Source organism: Anoplopoma fimbria, chromosome 3 (assembly GCF_027596085.1).
Source record: "Anoplopoma fimbria isolate UVic2021 breed Golden Eagle Sablefish chromosome 3, Afim_UVic_2022, whole genome shotgun sequence".
Taxonomy (NCBI): Eukaryota; Metazoa; Chordata; class Actinopteri; order Perciformes; family Anoplopomatidae; genus Anoplopoma; species Anoplopoma fimbria.
In genome coordinates, this window is record NC_072451.1 from 21558405 (window position 1) to 21575490 (window position 17086).

At 39.9% G+C, this 17086-nt stretch overlaps 1 protein-coding gene across 1 annotated transcript in view; it reads right to left on the reverse strand.

Moving 5' to 3' along the window:
* Positions 1 to 17086, reverse strand: part of LOC129111974 (low-density lipoprotein receptor-related protein 8-like) — a 66685-nt gene that overhangs the window by 13160 nt on the left and 36439 nt on the right. The window contains exons 5-9 of the mRNA XM_054624147.1: positions 12876 to 13265; positions 11004 to 11126; positions 9362 to 9484; positions 5290 to 5409; positions 4508 to 4633 (exon numbers count right to left, since the gene is read on the reverse strand). Of these exons, the coding sequence (XP_054480122.1) occupies positions 4508 to 4633; positions 5290 to 5409; positions 9362 to 9484; positions 11004 to 11126; positions 12876 to 13265 (882 nt within the window). The remainder of the gene's footprint in view (positions 1 to 4507; positions 4634 to 5289; positions 5410 to 9361; positions 9485 to 11003; positions 11127 to 12875; positions 13266 to 17086) is intronic.

Here is a 17086-nt window from a genome sequence, read left to right on the forward strand (position 1 = left end):
GAAGGATTGTTTTTTCAGCACAGCATCAAAAAAATTGTGACGGATAAGACGGTTTACTTGATGCTGCGTGTCAGTGGATGATGTAGACATCCCTCTACTTTAATAACACAGAGGCTTCACCACAGTGTCAAAAGCCATCGCAGCTTAATGTGATGCTGCATATTTGTAGCAAGTCGATACTCTTAATGTCATCTTTTAACAAAGATAAATATCACAACAAAGCTTGTGTGATACAGCTCAATATCCTCCTCTAACAAGAGTGCAGGGACAATAATCCTTCATTAAAAACTGCTGAATAGTTTCTGTATTGATCAGCGTGTCTAGAGGCATCATTAAGTTGTACACACCTTATTACCTTCTCCTTGCAAATATGGATTAGCAGTACCTTAGCATTCAGCGACACCTCTTTAAACAGCAAGGTGTCAACTTTCGAACAGGCAATAGAACTATATAGACATGAATGAGCGGCACACACACACACTAAAAGACTAGCAATGCAGTCATTCCCTCTGAGGGCCGATAAACAACCTTGAACGAAGTTATATCAGACAAGTTTCTTTCACTTTGCTTGGCAACTTAACAAAACAATAAGCATCAGTTACTGAGTTCCCTCATCTCACTCTATAACTGCAATACATTTAAACAATGGAAACAAGTTAAATAATGTAATTCCTAGGTGCCTAAGATTCCTTTCTTTGATATGTCATTATTTATGCTTTTTCATGCTGAATGACATATTTCCAAGAAACTTATGAACACATCTCTGGTTAACACAATATATAAAATGGTGCTTTTCTGTGATTCTTTGTGGAGGAACTTAGTTTCACAGATCTGTCAATTAAATCATCTAATCAATTAGTTGACCAAATGGTGTGTCTTTGGTCGAGGACAGGCCTCGTCTTTTTATACCTGGACTGTCTCAATCATAGGGGCAACAACGGGTTGCAGGTCTCACGTGGAAGCAGAATGCATCTCAAATGCATCTCATTGGAATACTTGTGATTAGATTTTCCATTTCCCAATCCCATTTGATTTTATCAGTTGGGAAAAATTGACTACATCTAGATGCAAGATGTCTGCAGCCATGCTAGTGGCTCAGTGAGGCTGTACTAAGGCATAGTGGTGCTTTGAGCTAAATACTAACATCCACATAGACATTGCTATTCCTAGACCTATGCTGCTAGCATGGCTAAAAATACATGTTTGCTGTCAGCCCCAGAGCTATGGAAGAGGACTGCAGTGAATATTTGCATACCAGATAAAGAAGTACACAATAAAAACAAAAAATGAGACAGACAAAGCCGGATATGAAACCATGATATATCAATATGAAATCATAGTCCTCTGAGCAATAGACGTCATCTCAACAATACCTTTACGCTTTAGCTCTGATATGGACCAAGAATTAGCGGCCAGGCTTGAGATCATATTTTGAAAACATCATTACATATTCTTAAAAATGCATAAACCTGTAAATATTAAAACAGAAGCACTGCACACATCGGCATTCACAGTATAGCTGTTTATTCTTTATCATTTACACCGAATCTGTTTACTCGTATCCCAAAATGCAATGTTACGTTGAATGCATTGTTAAATATTACATGTGTTTAATATACATGTAAAAAATGTAATAATGTAAAATGTTATACTTAAAATAAGGAGATTATTTGGAAATTAATTGATAATTTATGCTGACATCAATTTATCAAAAGAAATTATTGAGCATTTGAAAAAATATCTGTTAATGACTGTTAATTTTCGCCAGGAGCAATCTTAATGGGTAAGTCTATACATTTACAACAAAACATGTCAACTCAATAATTTTAAATTTTGTATGTCTGGCACGGGTGAGAGTGGACGGACTAGAATGCACAGGTGTGTAAAGTGAACTTCTTACAGGTAAGCTTTCCTTTTTTTTTACCATTACAGATGCTGTGAGAACAATTTTTAAGGACATTCAAGACAGACGTGAAAATCTATATGTCTGGCTATTTTAGGTCGGCCCCAGCCAGAACTGGAGAACTGTCAGTTCAAGTACCTTCCCCTCATACATAAAGCGTCCCTTGTCTACCATCGATCATGTATACTATTCTACACTACGATAATTATCACAGAGTTGGCAACCAGTATACCTCAGAATGCCTTTTTTTGCAACGCTTCATCTTTTACACCTGACGACGCACATCTGCCCTGCTGTCTTAACGCCATAATTACCACAGATGTTGATCTGACTATCCTGTCCACCAACAACTTTTCCCACACATTTAAGAGGAAAAAAAAGCTTATAAGGATTGCCATCCACTCTAGACTAAATTATAACATGACTTAGTCTTGATAGTTGAAGCTTGGAAAAAGGGTGTATGCTCTATTCTGTTTTTTTTTTTTTTTGTTAAATTGCCTTTTTATAGTCATTTATTGGATTTCTTGGCAGGTGACCTACCAATATGTTTTTACATAGTATTCATAATTTTATACCTAAAAATATAAAATATAGTTAGTTTTAATCTAATGCTTATTTTCTTCTTTTATCCAATGTTTTGTCTATTTTCATATTCTAATATTTGTTCTTTATCTTTTGAATTTATACATCACTTCCTCTATTTTGTCATAATTAAAATATTGTTATACAATTTAATTCATATTATCTGTATATATTTTCAAATACAAGACATTATTAAGTCTAATCTTTAAAATTAAACTAAATAAGTTGAAGTTGAGTTGAGTTTGGTAGCTTTGTCATGTTACAATATAAGCACACCTAAGCTAAGCCTCACATCACAGAGTGTCCTTGTTTCATTTTGGGTGCGCTCACACCTATTTTTAGAGCTGTCCACTTGTGATAAGGTCATCCAGGACGCATTTTAATTAGCCCCAAATGTGAACTGGAGCCTTATATGCGTTTATATTATCATGCCATCTTTACGATTATTTCCTATGATTCTGGCAGGAAAAAGCCAAGTGGGTAATGCCACAGGGAAGGTTTTATCACTTTTGGCAAGCAACTACAGCCCACCTTTGTCTTGTAACATCTATATTGAGCATATCTCTTTCTGACACTGCAATGTAATAGGATAGCAGCTGCAGCCAGTTATCTCCAGAGGCAGATATGATATTCTCTCATTAATAGCTTGCGCGCCTCAGTTTCCTTTTTGACAGTCTGTGTCGTAACCTGGTTGTAGCATCACACACTTGCACGTTTCCCCTCTTTCTTTCCTTTCCTCCCTCTCCCACCTCAAAGTCTAAATAATGCTGGTCAGGACTAAGTGTTCTCAAAAACTTGCCATTACAATGACAACATTTCCAACCCCTGTAAAGGTTAAAATAGTCCCCTGCTGGTTTTATGTATCGTCATGGCAGCGGTGGAAGGGCTGCTATTCTGCTTTCGCTGCTTTTGACACACAGCCAGATACACAGTTCTCTCCTGGCCATGATGAACTGATAGCAAACACATCGGGCAGTCATGCACAGAGAAATACACAAGTGCAGAGAGAGGCAGGGGGGAGATACAATCCAAATACATTCACAGTGTGTACAAATGCAAACACACACATGTGAGTGCTGAGCTTTGATTTTAGCTCGGCCTAATTGAGGGAAATGAAATCACAGCATTTGACAGCCACAGGGAACAAATCACCGCATTTAATTTGACTCACTGTTTCCTGCCAATTAAATAATGAACATTTTAGGGGAAATGGAGTGTAAACATATAAACTGGCTTCTCTCTGTAAGCCTGATGCTAATATCTTTTGGCCATGGTTGGAGGTCAAAGAAAATGAATTGGCCTCTAAGCAGTTCACTTTGTTCTCCACTAGTCTGACAACTGTCAACAAGCCTAATGGGACACCAGATTCAATTTGATGTTAATTAGCATCCACCGTGACTCAACCAGGTACCCCTGAAGAGTTGCTTTACTTTACCTAATTATAAGTGTTCAGCACGGTTGAACACATCACTCTGTCACTCATGAAACAGTCTAACGTGACAGGACACTTGAGGAAAGATTTAGCCTGGGAGAAACAAAATGGTTGCCTTGGTGATGCTCGCTTTCTTTATGATTTAGCAATTATGTCAATTGCACAAGCAAGTGCAGAGCAACGATAAGAACCTAGCAGCAGAAAGATGTTGGTGATTATGAGATGAGGAGGGTTTTGACACGGGCTCAAAAGCTGAGCGGGAAGTGTGAAGCACTAATGAGGCAGCGCAACATTTCAGAGAATGTGATGTTATCAACAATACAACACAGATTTTTGTACTTTCAGTAGAGGGAAAAATATCTTTACAGCAGCAACTTTGTAGGTTAAAAACTGCATAATACAAAAATAGAACAAAATATTGAATTTACTCTGTAATGCAGGGACATGAAATACAAGAACAACACTTTCAGAATCTCTGGCATCCTTTTGACTAATCGCTGATTCTCATTTTCAGCCTAATAGGAAGCCCTAACATAAATCCTATTGTCTTAGATACCTTTCATTGTGGATCACTGAGCTTTTCTACTCACCTTCTGCCTTGCAGGTCTTAGTAACAGGGTCCATCTCATAGCCTTCATAGCATTCACATTTAAAATCCCCCTTGTAGTTGATGCAGATCTGGCTACAAGCATCAGGGTTCTCACACTCGTCAATGTCTGCAGGGAGAAGAGAGAAGAGAGGCTATCAATCGACTGAGAGACGGACTCAGACAGACAGTGACTAATTCATCCTCATGAGCTGCACTAAATAAGAGCAGAAACTAAACTGCCTAAATGTAAATAGAGCAATGAATTTCTAAGACTAACAGCTGTAACAGAGGAGTAAATATGCACAATAATAAATGCAAGTGCTGGAGAAACACACAGACATGTTGTCATTCAGTTAACGGCAAGAATGAAGGAGACAGTGAGACAGGGCGTGTCCCTGTTGACTTCTCCGCTCTGCTTCCTTTAAGCACATCGCAGGCTTTTCCTTGGGGGTAATGGGGAAACATTAGTGTTAAAAGGATGGGGAAAGTGTGAAGGACAGAGCGTTATATATATATATATGTATTCATATATGTGTGTGTGTGTGTGTGTGTGTGAGAGAGAGTGAATGCTAGTTTCCCTGTGGGGACGACTGGCTGGGCACATTTAACAGAAGCAGACAGCAAGAGAGCTGATCAAAGCAATATACCACACACACACACACACACACACACACACACACATACACACACATACACACACAGTCTCATAGTAGCTTGGTCAGCAGCTAACATGACATTTTTTTTTTATCTGTCTGCCTGTCTATCTAAAGTTTCTTTATTTACCACCACAAGTCTTTTTGTCCAGTAGCTGGTAGCCAGTGGGGCACTGGCACTCAAAGCCGATTGGTCGGTCCATGCAGACATGGGAGCAGCCGCCGTTGTTGATCATACACTCATTCAGCCCTGGGGGAAAAAGAAAGAAGCCAGAGGTCAAATGCAGCCAATCATAGAAGAGGTAGGGACATTACGACGGCCCAATAGGTCATTTAAAAAGGTCAGAATCTGATTCAGAAAAAGGCCTCTGGCTCATATACTGTCAAACATTTTTTGTTAAAGGGTTAGTGCAGAGGCTGGTGATATTTTATAAAGGTGTTTAAATATGTGCGGCACATAGATGGAAAATGGATATCATCTTCAATATCTTCATTTTATCTCAGCTCTTATGCTCAGCTCTTTTCCATCCTTTATGAACCCTTATATCAGATGTTCTCAAAAGAAGAAAAAGGGAATCAAAGAGACAAGACATCACATGCGGTGAGCTCTTAAAGCTGAGAATCAGGTCCATCTGCAGGGATATGAAATATGTGTGTAGAGGGGATTAATGCTGTGAACTGGGATTCTGAGGTGCCCCATAAGGCTCTATCACAGGAGAGAGAGAGAGAAAGAGAAAGAGAAAGAGAGTGAGAGTGAGAGAGAGAGAGAGAGAGAGAGAGAGGACATCTAAATTAAACAGGCCTGCTGCTTAAATTGAGGTAGAGTAATGTAAAAGCATCTGGAGAATGAAAGAAGCAAAAAAAAACAAGATGTAAAAACACAACCACTCTCATTTTAAACTAGGTCATAGCAGCTGGCACAAGGTTGGCATACAATAAAGAAGGCAGAGGCAGTTACGATTTTATTAAGCTGCACACAGTGGCTTTATGAAATACTTGATCACAAGAAGGACTCAAATGTTGCTGCAGTTTTTAAAGTTGTTTTTTTTAATATCCTTTGTTCGATACAGCTGAGAAATTTAATTTCATCTAGCAACTGCGTACGCAAGCTATATAGTAGTCATTTTCTATAATTTCACTGTGGAAATGACTCGGCAGCTCTTCAGCACACTTTCCTGTCCACGTTTTCTTTTAAAAGAAAAGAACAAACTATTGTTTGAATGAATCATTGTAGTTAATTTAACCCGATTTGACGTTTTTATTCAACAGCATACGGGCTTTACTTTTTACACAAATACGCATGGTTTCACAATGAACACCTGGAAAGGGGTGATGAAGAGAAAAATAGATTAAACTACAAGGGAAACCTCGTTCCTCAATATACGAGAGTGCTTAATTTTGTAACCAGCCACTGGCTCAATCTAGTGTAACACATCTGTCGATATCCAGGGAGCTTTAAATAATCAGTCATTGAAAGCAGAGCTGCTGTACAGTATGTGTCTGACTTAGTAAACATTTGACCTAAAGGAAAAGCAAAACATCTGCAAGCTTCCCACCAAGACATTGGTTCCAGATGAAGCTTCATTAGCTGAATATATAAACTACAAACTAAAAACAATACATTAACCATTAAATATCATGATATCAATTGAATCTGTTATTCTTTGGACTTTTCCTTATAATTTTGCTGTATTAGTGAGGTTATATTAGATCATAATTTGGGGAAATACACTTAATCGCTGCCTACATAAAGTTGGGCTGGTTGCTTGGCAACCTCATGACAAGGACAAGCCTCCAGGAAGTTACTGCACCTGGCCAGGAAACATGCAAGTATATAACACCTCGAAGCACTGTCATTTTAATTTTGCATTTTTGTACAGTTAAATAAACAATATATAATTGTGTTAATTAGTTTAAGAGATACTGCTAGGTGGGGTTTGTCACTTTAACACAGAGCCAGACTAGCTGTTTCCCTGTTTCAAGTCTTTGTGCTAAGCTAAGCTAGCTGGCTGCTGGCTCCAGCTTTATATTTACCACAAATATATAAGAGTTTTTTCTCATCTAACTGTTCCCGAGACAGCAAATAAGCATATTTATCCCAATTCCTTTAAGTTACTTTAAACAAGTGTAAAGTAAATGTGTTTTTACATTTTGAGCTAAAGCTTTATTGTCTTAATGCATAAATTGGACATTTAGAAGAGACGTTTGTCAAGACATGCGTCTAGGAGGGCTGCCACATAGCTTGTAATACTAGATCGTTGTGTCGAGTCAATGTTATGCTTTTTATGTTGTTATACTCTCTACAGGCACAAAGAGACTTTATGCAGGAGACTCTGTGAATGCTTTGCTTTTCTACAATCACAGGGAAGTTATGCTGATGCCATTTCTTTTGCATTGCAATAAAATGCTGAAAGTCAGTCCTGATGAATGTGGTCCTCATAAATTATACAATTACAACACAAGACTTAGACCCAATACCAGCATTACACTGAGTGCAGGGATCCAAGATGACCTGTTCAGCTCATCCGTGGGGCTTTGAGCAAAGATGTTTTTTTGCACAGCTACACCACATTATTCTTTATTTATTGACATAAAAATAAATAAAGATAAAGTTGACTCTCCAAAGTTTGACTGAGGGGTTACTTTGTGGGAACATCTTCATCTTTGCTTTGTGTAAGTGCCAACAGACTTTGAGCGCTGCAACTGCCAGCATTAAATTCCCATCACTTATTCAGCTGAATGGGTGACAGCAACCTGCCACTCAAAGTAGCTCCTGCTAAGTCCCTTCATGTCAGTTCAGAATTAACTGCAGACAGAAGATAGACCAAGATGTGTCTCTATTTGAGGACTCACTCTTTCCTGTTTCTTTGAGAGGGGCTGGGTGGGTGACAGAAATGCCTCAGGGGATACCGTGTGATGACAAGAACAGCTTTTTCTAGACCATTTTCCAAGGACAGCCATGATTTAGAGGTCACTTTCCCATGGGCAAACAAACATGATGTCTCTCCTCCTCTACTCCACCTCCGTCTCTCTCCCTCTCTCACCATGGAAACCCATTATGTACTAGCTATTTTCAGCCATTCCTCTCCGTGAAATCTGGAAGTGATGGTGCAGTGTTAGGAAATGAATGGTCTGCCCAGTAATGAGTCAGTACTGTGGTAATATGCCATTATGTCTAATGAGATGGGGAAACAGAAAAACATTTACTTGAGCTCAGAGAGAAATGCATTGTCTTTATTTTCCCCTGATGTAAGGCTGATGTGTTAAATGCAATCTAACCGAACAACTAGGTTTAGACGCGTGTTCAGTGCGGTGGGGTGTAGTATTGTCTCTCTGTGTGTTTCTTGTGAGTGTGTGTGTGTGTGTGTGTGTGTTGTGGTTGGCGAACATCATGCAAGTAAATGGTTGAGCGAGCAGAGCGATGAGCTAGGTGTGTGTGGACACACTTTTAATGATCTGAGAACAAGACCTGAGTTGAAGGAGAGAGGGAGGGAAGTATGAGGAGAGATAGTGAGGAAGAAAAGGAAAATGAAAGACAAAGGTAGCAGAATTAGTCTCTGGAATACTTTTTTCTGTGTTGTAATTTCCATCCCTGGCAGAGGTCAGTCTACTCTGCCATCTGTCACTTCCCCTTCTCAACTGTTCGTTCCTCTGAGCTGTCAGTGTCTGTCTGCTCCTCACTCTCTCTCATATCAGTAACTTACTTACTGAGCTCTTCATCACGGAGGCAACGTCATAAAAACACAATGTGTTGTTTCTTTAACAGGCATCCCTTTCATTTACTGGTGGTCAGTAAAATAGTTTAAGAGACTAAGATGTATGTAGACAGGAAGAGAGAGGGAGAGGAGATACATTATCGCAGAGCAGAAGGAGCCTCTTTCTACCGTTTGATGGTAATTAGTACATGCAGGCTCTCTCTGCTAATTTGAGTGTGCCTCTGAAGCCTTTGAAATGCAAGGTAATAGGAGGGAGGTAGTTCCAGTTTTGTTATGGCAAACACGATTACGCTGCAACATTAACTGCTTGAATCCATTTACATAGTGTGTATGTAATGTGCTCATGGCACTGGGCATAGCTAAAAGCTCCGCTGACACACACAATCTACTTAATTTAATACCACTGCACCAAGGATAAGAGAGCGTTTGTTAACAGCAGAGGTTACATCCAAGTACTCGTGTCCAGGAAAAAAAAAGTCGTCTTACCGCACTCCTTCTTGGGCTCATCTGATCGATCCTTGCAGTCCTTGACAGAGTCACAGACCTTGGAGCTGTCAATGCACTCTCCATTCTTACACAGAAACTTCAGGGGTCCCTCACATTTGGTGGCTGCGGGGGAAACAGCAAGAGCTAGATCAGCATCTACACTATAAACTTGACTGACATTTATTTGTGTAAGCTATTGCAAAGTGATTCAGAAACTCATGCATCAAAACGTGTGTGATGTCATATTGGATATATCCAGTGGTTCCCCAAATGACTGAAGGCTCACATGAGCCAAGTGACAGCGACAAATGCTCCTCACTCAGATATTCAAATTATTCCACATAAAATACCCTGTGGGATTAAAGCTGAACTTTGGTCCATGTTCTCAATAGTACGGCAGTAAATTATGTATAATAGTCGGAAGAAAGAGAAGTACTGAAATCAACTTACAAAAAGTACTGAGTTAGATTCTCACAACAATCAATGGTCATTATAGCATTCATTTCACAATCATTTAAACCAAGAAAAATCCCACATTAGTTTATTTAAAGGAAGTTTTAACTTGTATGGCTTTCATAAAATCAAACCCTTTTTTTGGATACCATTTATGGCCAGCCTTTTTGCAATAGTCATTGTTTGTATTTACATTATGTAATCACCTCCAAGAAACAATGCAGCAGGTTATCCAGCTTTATTTTATCTCATTGATATCAGCCTCATATAGCTATATTCAAGCTATATTAAGTTACTGCAAATGCAAATGGAACACTTCCTACAGAATCTACTTAAAAGCCTTCAACTGGCAAAATATAACAAATGTTTCATACTTTTTTTATCACCACGGTTAGCACTCAACACAATTGTTCATCAAACATGCTTTTACAACAGCCATTTTTACTTCAATTTTTTTGACAGAGGGTTAGTTTTTAAATATTGAGAGGAAAAATGAAACAAGGAGGAGCAGCCACAATGAGCTGTTAGATAAAAGGCTGCAGGCTGAGTACATCCAACCCTTCAGCAAGGTAGCATTTCTCCTTGCTGTGTGCGGCATGAAATCAGATCATTTTACTATTATTTTTTTAACTGACATCAGTTTAGCTGTGCAGTTACAACTGACAAAGAAGCTTCTCAAGGAGTGTTTGCTGTTGTATTACACCAAACTGTACTTGCTAATTGCACCTGTAACCACGTGTTTCGCCCAAATCTACCAGGACAGAAATCTTAAGGATTGACACTTTAAGGTGGTAAATTTGCTATTCGTCAGTTTTCATTACATCACACTTTAATAGTAGTGGGAGTAAAGATAGAAGAGAAGAGAAAAGGGGGGTTGTAGCATATACTGTGATGTCAACTACAGGTACGTTCTTTCTATCTTTTATCTTAAATTCCTTTCACTTCTACAACAAATACAGCTGGTCAAAGTCATCACTCATTATTTTAAAGAATTTCACAAAGGCAGACATGTGACCAAGGCGGAGACACACTGAATCAAATATATATAAACACACTGGGAGTCAGAACATCAGACAGGAAGACTGATTCAAACAGACACAGGCATAAATGAAGAAGACGGGTGAACAGGCAGAGAGGAGGACAGATTCTGGCAGTTAGGCCTGCAGACATTGATGACAGGTGTACCCACCGTTGACGCAGCCAGATTCGTCGCTGTGGTCAGGACAGTCATGGACCTTGTTACATTGCTTGGTGCCGTGGATGCAGGAACCATCACCGCACTGGAACTCATCGGGACGACACGTCAACAGGGCTGTAAGAGGCACACACACACACACACAAACACACTTGAAACTGGACTTGTAAATCCACTTTAATCCCTTCAAGAAGATCACAACCTCCCAAGGCCGAAATACTTTTTTTTGCATTTCATTCTTTATCAGTTTTTCACGAGTCTCTCTACTTTTACCTTTCTAATAAGGACAAGATAGGCCCAAATACATATAATAAGGGGTCTTTTGTAAAAGCATTCATGAAATCAAAAGGGTTTTGCAACAAAATATAGTCCTGTACTTCTATTCATTCATAGCTTGTGTTTGGTGCTGCCTGGAACAGAGACAGTCAAACTGAGGGCTTGTGATGAATGATTTTCAATATAGTAACGCAAAGATGGAGGCTGCATGAAGCTACACCACATTTCATTAATATCCCAAGCACAGACAAGCTTTTCATCAACTGGGCCCAGTGTGCTCATATAACTCCTTTCTAAATCACACTAAAAAGCAATATATATGACTGAGGGGGATATGATTTAGTGTTATCACAAGATGAGCAGAACGGAGGGAATTTAGTGGAGACAGTGACACTGTAGCCTGGACACACGCATGTGCAAACGGGTACGCGCATACGAACATGTGACACAATAGCATACTCTTTATACAGTGTTTCTTTGTTTCTGGCAGATGTGTTAGCGAGCATTGCATACAGAGTAATGCATACACTGTACATTATATGTCAGATACGTATTGATGAAAGACAATAGCATACATTTATATGGCAAAATAATCCTCACTAGAGCATGTGAATATAGCAAAAGTAGCGGAGGTAAATGGTAACCACGGGAACCTCTGGACAAATACGAGTTCTGGCCTCAAGACCCCTCCCTTAATGCAGGGATCCAGTTGGCTAACTAAACATCAATCTCTTGTAAGAGCCTTTTATATGACACCACAGAGAGTGAGAGGTGGGTGTGATATGTGCGCCACACATCTAGATAATGAATAGTGGGACTATCTGGGCTTCACACTCTGGGCTTAGTGTGACAGGAGCTTCAGGGCTCCCCCATCCATGACCAGTTAATAGGAAAACCTGTTTTATCACAAGGCCCCATCTTCACACTGTTTTTATCAACAGAAACACATTCTTTACCAGAAACATTTCTAAAAAATGAAAAGAGAAACCTTACCCCAACTCCCAGCATAGTGGAAATGTGCTAAATGGTAAAGTAACACCTCAGAAGAGGAAGGACATATTGTTTGTTGAGATTCTCTCAAGTCTCAAAGCATACGGATATCTCAACAAACACGGATGATGGTGTACGGATGATGGTGTTAAATGTGACAAAAAACTCAAACACTAACCAAAACATAATATAACTAGTAAGATTTAAATAATATGAAAACACACAAAATATTGAACATAACTGCCCACTGCAAACAAGAGCAGATGTTTGTGAACGTAGCTCCACATTTTTAGCAAAAATACTGACTTTTTTTCAGTATACGTACTCAAAACCTGCCTAGAAATAGCAGTTAGTATGGAAATTGGACACAGCTATATCCTCTTTATAGTTACTCTCTATTGTACTGAAACTATACCTGAACCCAGTTACATATTCCATACGTACAGAAACCCTTTCAGACAGAGAGGATAGCCTTTCAACTATGAAACGATGATAGCCTTCACACAATAGTGAAAGTATAAGCTCCTGCAAGGTAATAAAGGTGCAAATGAGAGTACAGCATAAGGGGAGGAAGGCAAGGAGACAGAAGGAGAAACTCACGGCAGTCAGACTCATCAGACTTGTCCTTGCAGTCTGGATCTCCATCACACTTCCAGGTCAGCCTCACACACTCCCCGTTGGCACAGCGAAACTCCCCAGCAGTGCAGTTTGTCCGGCGGTTGGGCAGGTAGGGGACTCCGTCGCCGCCGCAGCGCTCGGGCCCCTCATCCGAACTGTCAGAGCAGTCGGGGTCTCCGTCGCAGCTCCACATAAGCGGCACGCACTCTGAGGTGTTACAGCGGAGATGGTTGGGCCCGCAGGTCAGAGGGGACGCACACTTGAGCTCATCGCTGCCGTCTCCACAGTCGTCGTCGCCGTCGCACACATAGACGGTGGCCAAGCACTTGCGGTTGGAGCACATGAACTCACCGCTGGGGCAGGCTTTGGCATCTAGAGGACCAGCAGAAACGAACAAAACTCAGAAAGGAGTTTGAAGGTCAAATGAGGGCCTGCATAGTCTATCTAAATGTGGACTGTAATTAATATATTAAAAGGACTGTGCCTTAAAAATGAACTAAGATATAGCAAGCACCCCAGGTTTAGTTTGCAGTACATGAAATAAAAGATGAAGCTTCAACATTATCAGTAGGTAGATGAGAGGAGATAAGTAGAGGTTTAAATTTGCTTCACATAGGTACACAGTGACAGTAATAACAGTTTCTCTGAACTGAGGAAGAGAAAGAAAGAGTGGTGGACAGGAGGAGAGAAACTTCCTCTCCTGGGAGCAAAAGACCTCACAGCTTCTGTAAATTCATCTCTCTGTGTCTCTCTGTCTCTTCTCAAGTCTGTCCAAAAGAGCTCAGGCTGTGAAGAGAGTTCAGGTTTCCACTGTGAGCCCACAGCAGCACAGAGGCCAGCACCGGGAGAAGCAGAGATTGATATTCATACAAACCACAGGGAGTTCAACTTCAACACCGCTGCCTTTGGCTGTTAAAGATGGTTACAGGAAGGGGATTGCTGTTTTAAAACATTCTACAGAGAATCAGCCCATTGTAAAGCAAATGCACATTGTCAGTCAAGATTTTTTGTGCAAGAGCAGTTATTTGTAAATCTGATACTGATGTTTTGATCAAAACAGGGATCAGCTTTTGATTGGCTAGAGTATAAATCGGGTTGAAATGCTCTGAACAGAAATGACAGGAATCAACATTTAACTATCAGTTAAAAGTAATGATAAGCTAAGAGGTTGTGTTCTTGGTTGGCTGTTTAAAGCTAAAACACTACAACCTATCAGAATCAGAAACCGCCTCAGAAAAAAAATACATATTTATCTCAGTAGAGAGGAAAATCACATGCATTTCCATGTGCTGAGTTAAACTGGTGGAACAAACATCAGGTGCAGGATGGTGTCCTAATTCCTAGCCTATGTAGCTATACCATATGTTAGTCCCTATCTGTTTCCTCAGTGTTTAATTATTCACTGGCACCGACATGATTGCCACAGAAGCACGGGAAAACAGCTGATATAAAAAAAAATTCAGTTCAGTAGAAGGGTTTATATTCATCAATATTAAACAAGCTTCATCTGATTGTGATGTGTTTCAGTACTATGCAACTGCTGTCCCCGTTATGCCTCTACTCCAACTCCATACTAATATGGCACTAAATAATTAAGGAGATTCAACAGTCATGTACATTATTACACAGTGGGCCGACCATTAGTAATGTACATGAGTGGCCTGGTTACTCTGGAGAGAGACTTTGTTTTTCCAGTGGTGGAGAGGAGCTAAGCAAATTCATCTGAGGTCTTTGGAGCGACTTTAAGCCCACAGACTGCCTGAATGTAATGTTTTGCGAGTAACTACGTGTTAATGATAAAAAAATTAATTAAAAAATGACAGAGGGACCCAACATGTCACTCAGTGGGTTGGTAGATTTTGGCAGATCTATATACATAATTTGGTATGGCTGCTTCAACAAAAGAAGGAAAATATTATACATACTAAACACCAAATGGTTATGTAAATATGGACTGTATGTATACACTTTTAATGTATGTTGTGTACTATACAGTATATCATATCTATGGACACACAGAAATTAGATACACAGTATTTGCTCTCACGCCACACAACCTTTTATGTTTATGTGCACAAAGCTCAAGTCATGCTAACCATTATATATTATGCTAAACATCTGTTTACCAGAATTGTTATTGTGAGTGTGTTAGCGTGCTGATGTTAGCATTGAGATAGATTGTTCTTGTGACAGCCAGCAAGCAACCTATATTAACTCTGCTGATAGACTAGCAACTTTCTGGTCCTTTATTTTTTATTTTACTGTTAATTAACAAAAAGAGTTTACAGCAATTTTAAATTGTATCCTGACAGGGTGGCTACCTCATTTCTTTTTGTTATCAAGGCAAACACAACTCTGTTAGCTATAATAAGAAATACATAATTTAATGGAAAATACACAATAATGTCAACTAGTAATAAAAATTCCATAAAAATGCTAGATTTCCTAAGAGCTTTCCACTGGTGGCACCCATGTGTTGCCCCATCCTCAATAACTTAGGAGGGAAAACCTTTTCTCTGACTACCAGCATGGTAGTCAGTAGCTGGCAGCGTTACACACTTCACTTTTTCTGGTTGCTTTGATGATGGCAGATTTTTGCCAGCAGCAACCAGTGGCTCAGATGAAAAGGCGAGAGATGACTGGTCGTTCTACTTACATTAGCATTACAGCTGATGAGTGAGTGGTGTGTGTGTGTGTATGTGCGTGTGAATGAGTAAATATATTATATTTTTTGTGTAGGAGGAGGGACAGAGGGAGACGTGAGATAAAAAGAGAGACATTCGTGTTGTGGGTAAGCATGTAAAAACTGAGTAATGCATATTTTATCTGCACACGCCTTATACCTCTGAGCATATCAGTCACTGTCTGTGCAGCGTAACGTCTTCACAGCTTTCACATAGATATCACAGACTTTAACTGAAGGGGACAGTTCAGAGCTGAGGTCCACGAGCCACAGCCACTGCAGCAAGGTCACAGTGGCTCACCGGGGAAATAGCTCAGTAGCTGACCTTTCCTGTGATGCCACACAGACATTTACAGAGGAAACACTGCTGGAATAGAGAAGAGACAACTCTCTCATCTACAGTAAAGACCAAGAGAAGATAATAGAGGACAAGGTGGGGGTGTTTTAACCTCCTTTCTGCTATCCTTACTGACTGAGAAGGTCAGCTAACTGAGGGCTTATGGGGGAGACATGGATTGGGTGGTGTGAAGAGACAAAACATCCACCTGACTAGATTTCAAAGAGCTGAATGATTTTATTGTCGGAGGATGCCCATTAGTTCTGTAAAACGGTCCTGTGTGAAAGCTTCATCGGTGGGGATGCACAGTATCTCCCAGAGACAGCTGTGAGCAGTGCAGGAAGTAATTGTTTGCCTCATACTATCCAGACAGCATTAAATATGAATCAGGAAACATGCAAAAAATACAACTTCACAGAACTATTATATGCACAGGCCAGGAAGGCAGCACAATCCGACAGCGAGTGCAAATGTAAACACACATGAAAACATACAAATCCAGACCGGCTCCCGTGCTTCACAGCAGATCCCAGCAGACAGGCATGCTCAAGAGAGAAGCCTGCAGAGTAAGTGCACATTAGTCTCCACATCGCTGAGGGTTGAGGACAGTTCAACTTTCTTGCGGAGCCGTTCTAGAAGTGCTTCTTAATGTAATGTTGATCAAGGAAAGCTTCCTCTGGTGAGGGCTAGATTCTACTTAATATATAATTCAACATGTGGATGACTCAATTAGCAGGATGCCTCTGCAAGATTTACTTTTGCGAATCTCGCGCTGGGCTATTCTCTGTAAATTTCTACTAATAGCAGAGTGCACTGGGGCTAACTCAGTACGTTCCAGCTCAATCATTTTTGGAAGTGAAAACTCTCTTGTCACATTGTGAGTGTAATTTTGAATGTTTTGCTCACTGTGAGAAGGACTAAGCTTGAGCTTGCACACTAAAACACAAGTGTGACTTATGATTTTGCCTGTTCGGTTAGTTTGTGTACAAACAAACAATTTTGTGGTGCGAATGCAAAGAGTACCAACCTCACTGCCATCATTTGACCATTCCTAAAATCAAAAAGTACTGACACTCAACGTTTCCCAGCAGCAATTTCCACCACATTATATTGAGTTACAAAAAAACTAATTTCTTTAATCTAATGTTACTTGTTCATCATTATCTATGACCA